The 3,441-nt window shown below is 42.0% G+C and overlaps 1 protein-coding gene across 1 annotated transcript; it reads right to left on the reverse strand.

The window, feature by feature from the left end:
- Positions 1 to 1,235: 1,235 nt before the first annotated feature.
- Positions 1,236 to 2,390, reverse strand: LOC121815752 (G-protein coupled receptor 183-like). The gene has a single exon (XM_042227934.1). The coding sequence runs from the start codon at positions 2,285 to 2,287 to the stop codon at positions 1,322 to 1,324; it is 966 nt and encodes a 321-aa protein (XP_042083868.1). The 5' UTR covers positions 2,288 to 2,390; the 3' UTR covers positions 1,236 to 1,321.
- Between the last annotated feature and the right edge of the window lie 1,051 nt (positions 2,391 to 3,441).

Consider the following 3,441-nt stretch of genomic DNA (forward strand, 5'->3'; position numbering starts at 1 on the left):
CCAGTTCCCCTGTCTAAGGTCTGTTGTTCAGGGCAACTTCTCACCCTTACCTAGTTCTTGTCTCGTCTGAGCTTAAAATACATAAAACAATATAATCAGACAATAAGCACTAAGAATATATATTAAATACATGACACTCACCAGTGAAGGGCTCAGGGGCAGGTAGGCAAAGACTCGAGGTGCTTGTTCCGGGGCGCTGCCGCTCCATCCGAGGGAGAATTGGCTGCAGGTGCTGTGCTCTCCCCGCTGGAGAGTGCGGGGAGAGAGAGAGCAAAACATACACAAAACCTGCAACTATCATGAGCCAGCCGGACCAGGACACATCTAAGTGAGTCTCCCTAGTTGCCCTAACCAAACCACATTTTGAGTCAAAAATGTCTTCAGATCTTTGGTCCCCACAAAGATTGTTATGCAAACACTTTTAAAATGGTGAACTGTAAATTTTACACTTAAGCATTTTTCCGGGATTTAAAGAAAGGAAGAAATAACACATCCTATTTATAGTTTTTAGAGGTGTTGGAAGACGGATATTATTGCTAAGATGGCTTTTTCACTTGGGTTGTATGCTATGTTAACCTAACTGTGTGGTATTCTTGAACATACCAGTCTGCTTTATACATTTGAGTATGGCATGAATGTTCACTCAGTAGGAAAGCAAATATAGATCTGTATAAAACACATTTAACTACATTGAATAAAATCATATGTAGTGTTTTTTCCCTGTAGTGGTGCAGCTGACTTTTTGGTGTGTGGCAAACACTAACCCTTGTTAAAAATTCACTGTTTAACCTATTCATTCATTATTATGTTGGAGAGGTATGTGGGGAATGTATACACCCCGTCCTGCACCACGCACCTTGAGAAAGACATCACACATGAAACAGATAGATGCTCCTTTTGCTATCAGTATGATGCTGATTGGGATTCTGAGCCTAAATGTCCTCACAACCTCACCCCAGTCACTGGTCCACACATTCACTGGAAGGATAAAGTTTATTGATGTATTTTGTCCTCACGGTGGCGCCAAAACACAATCAAATAGTTCACATGTTCCTTGTAGCAATTCATCACATTACAAAAACATGAAATTAAAATGCTTATAATTTTAACATTGTCTACTTGTTGATTAATTATTGATTCAATCTTTGATACAGATTTCTTTCACTGATTATGAAAAAAATGCATTCAAGAAAAACGTAAACTGTGAAAAAACAAACAAAAACAAAGCAGGGGTTTACACTCAGGATTTGACTCTCACAGTTGCAGATAATTATTTTTCATAGATTTTAATATGTGTGTTATAGTTTTATATTTTGTGAATCTAAGCAGGTGGGTTTTGCTCCTGTGGATTCTGGTTCTTCTCTGGGTTGAAACAGGAAGTAATCTTTTTAATGCAGGCGTCAGAGAGGAAAGGCACCTTCTCTAGACGAGACAAGTAGACAAGGGGCTGGATTGTGCTGCTGATGTTGAGAAAGGCAAAACCCACGGGCTGCACGTAGCAGCGAAACACATGAGGGGAGTAGTAGTCCTCAAATGGAAACAGAGCAACAAGTGGCAGGTAGTTGAACACGATGATACACAGGATAGAGAGCACCATCTTGAAGGCCTTCTTTTTCATGGGGTGCATTGCATCTTTCCCTGCACCGGTGGACTTCTTCAGTGCCCACAGGATGCTTGCGTTACACACCACCATCCAAGTAAATGTTGCCAGTACCTCACCGGTGAACAACTTTTCAAAGTTGGGGAGCCCTCCCACCATCTTGGCTGCTGAGTAGGCAAAGGTGAGGCAGAGCACCAGCACTGAGAGGCCTAACCTGTACTTGAAGTGTTTAAGTTGCCCAAAAGCGATTGGAAAGAGTACAGCTACAAAGCGATCCAAGCAGATGCAGGAGAGGAACAACGGACCGCTGGTGTCTTTCACGCCATAGGAGAACTTAATGGCAGACAACACCTCTTTGAGCTTCCAGAGGTAGAGATTAAGAAAGCTCAGGGGGGTCATTGCACCAAAGTAGGCATCCATGAAGGCCAAGCAGCCCAAGAATATGTCTGAAGTGGAGGGCTCTTTGCGATTGTGGATGAGAATAGCAATGACGAGTAAGTTGGCCGGGATACCCAAGATTACATTGATGCACTGAATGGCCAGGTCAAAGAGAACGGCCTCTATCAGGTTGTCGCACCCATCAATAGCACTGAAGGATGTTGCCGTGCTGTTTATGAATGCTGTGGTATTGAGAAGCAGCTGGGTCAGGATGGATGTTGAGCTGAGTGATGAATCATTTGTGTCCATGTTTGTGCTACCACAAGAATCAGCAGTCTGATGGGAGAGGAGCGAGAAGGATTATTGAGCTTCTGACCAGTCAGAAGCACAAAAAACAGCAGCTGATACCACTGAAACCATGCAATTATTAAAGTGTTTTGGTTTCTTTTACATCTGTGAAGCCAAAGCCTGTCTGCTAATTAGAATCCCTGCTTCTGCTCTGCTGAGATTCATCTTACAAGTAGAGATAAAGTAGCTCCAGAGACAGTAAAAACATGTCGCAAACACCGTCAGAGCCTCTCCTCAGGCTGTTATCATGTTATTGTGTCTGTGCGGACTCTCCTCTGGGAAACGTGACTCCCCCTAGGAACATGTAACTCACTTAAGAGAGTCATTCTAAAAGCACCACCCTTTCACAGAAGGATAAAAAGGGCAGTGATTGCCAAATTAAAATGGAAAAGGTCATATTCTGTTCAAGATTATTGTAAGTAATGTCAGTGGGAATTTGGTCAATTCTTGGAGCTTTTAAAAGCCCATTTCTGACATTTAGCTCATCTTTAAGCTAATTTCAAAAAAGAAGGATGATAACTTGGAAAATGAATTTTATCAAAGGTGGACTGATGGAATAAAAACATTCATAAGCCATAAGTTTAGTTTCTCTGTCTTTGGGTCCTACAAGAAGATTTTTGATGTTTCTTCTGCAGTTTTTTTTATGAATATCAGGTTTTGTTCTGGGCTTCGGGAATGTTTGCAGCAGCTCGTAGTCAGCCAGATTTGAACAATGTGAAAGTGCAAGAGTTTTTAAATGGAGTACACCTGAGCTACCTCCAGTAATGGACTATAATAAGCCAGAGGCTGTGACTGTTCCTTGCCATCGAGGGAACTGTTCTGCTATAATACAGACCTTTCTTGAGCTCTGTTCCTTAGTGGGCGATGTTTCTGACGTGCTTCTGCTGCAGGCCACAAACGCTCCGGTGGGACTAATCACGGGAGGAGTAATCTTTGGCAAAGATGCTCCTCCCTGGAAATTTCACATCTAATCAATTGTATTTTTCTTTGGGCAATCACTGGAAAATGAAGTCTATATTACAGAATTTACAAAGAACACATTTCTGAGGGTTTAATCAGGTGTGGATCACAGCACTGTACTGATGTTGATTTGCATTTTTAAAATTCTGATGAGG

The sequence above is a fragment of the Haplochromis burtoni genome, unplaced genomic scaffold (assembly GCF_018398535.1).
Source record: "Haplochromis burtoni strain Fernald_Lab_line unplaced genomic scaffold, NCSU_Asbu1 Contig_290, whole genome shotgun sequence".
Taxonomy (NCBI): Eukaryota; Metazoa; Chordata; class Actinopteri; order Cichliformes; family Cichlidae; genus Haplochromis; species Haplochromis burtoni.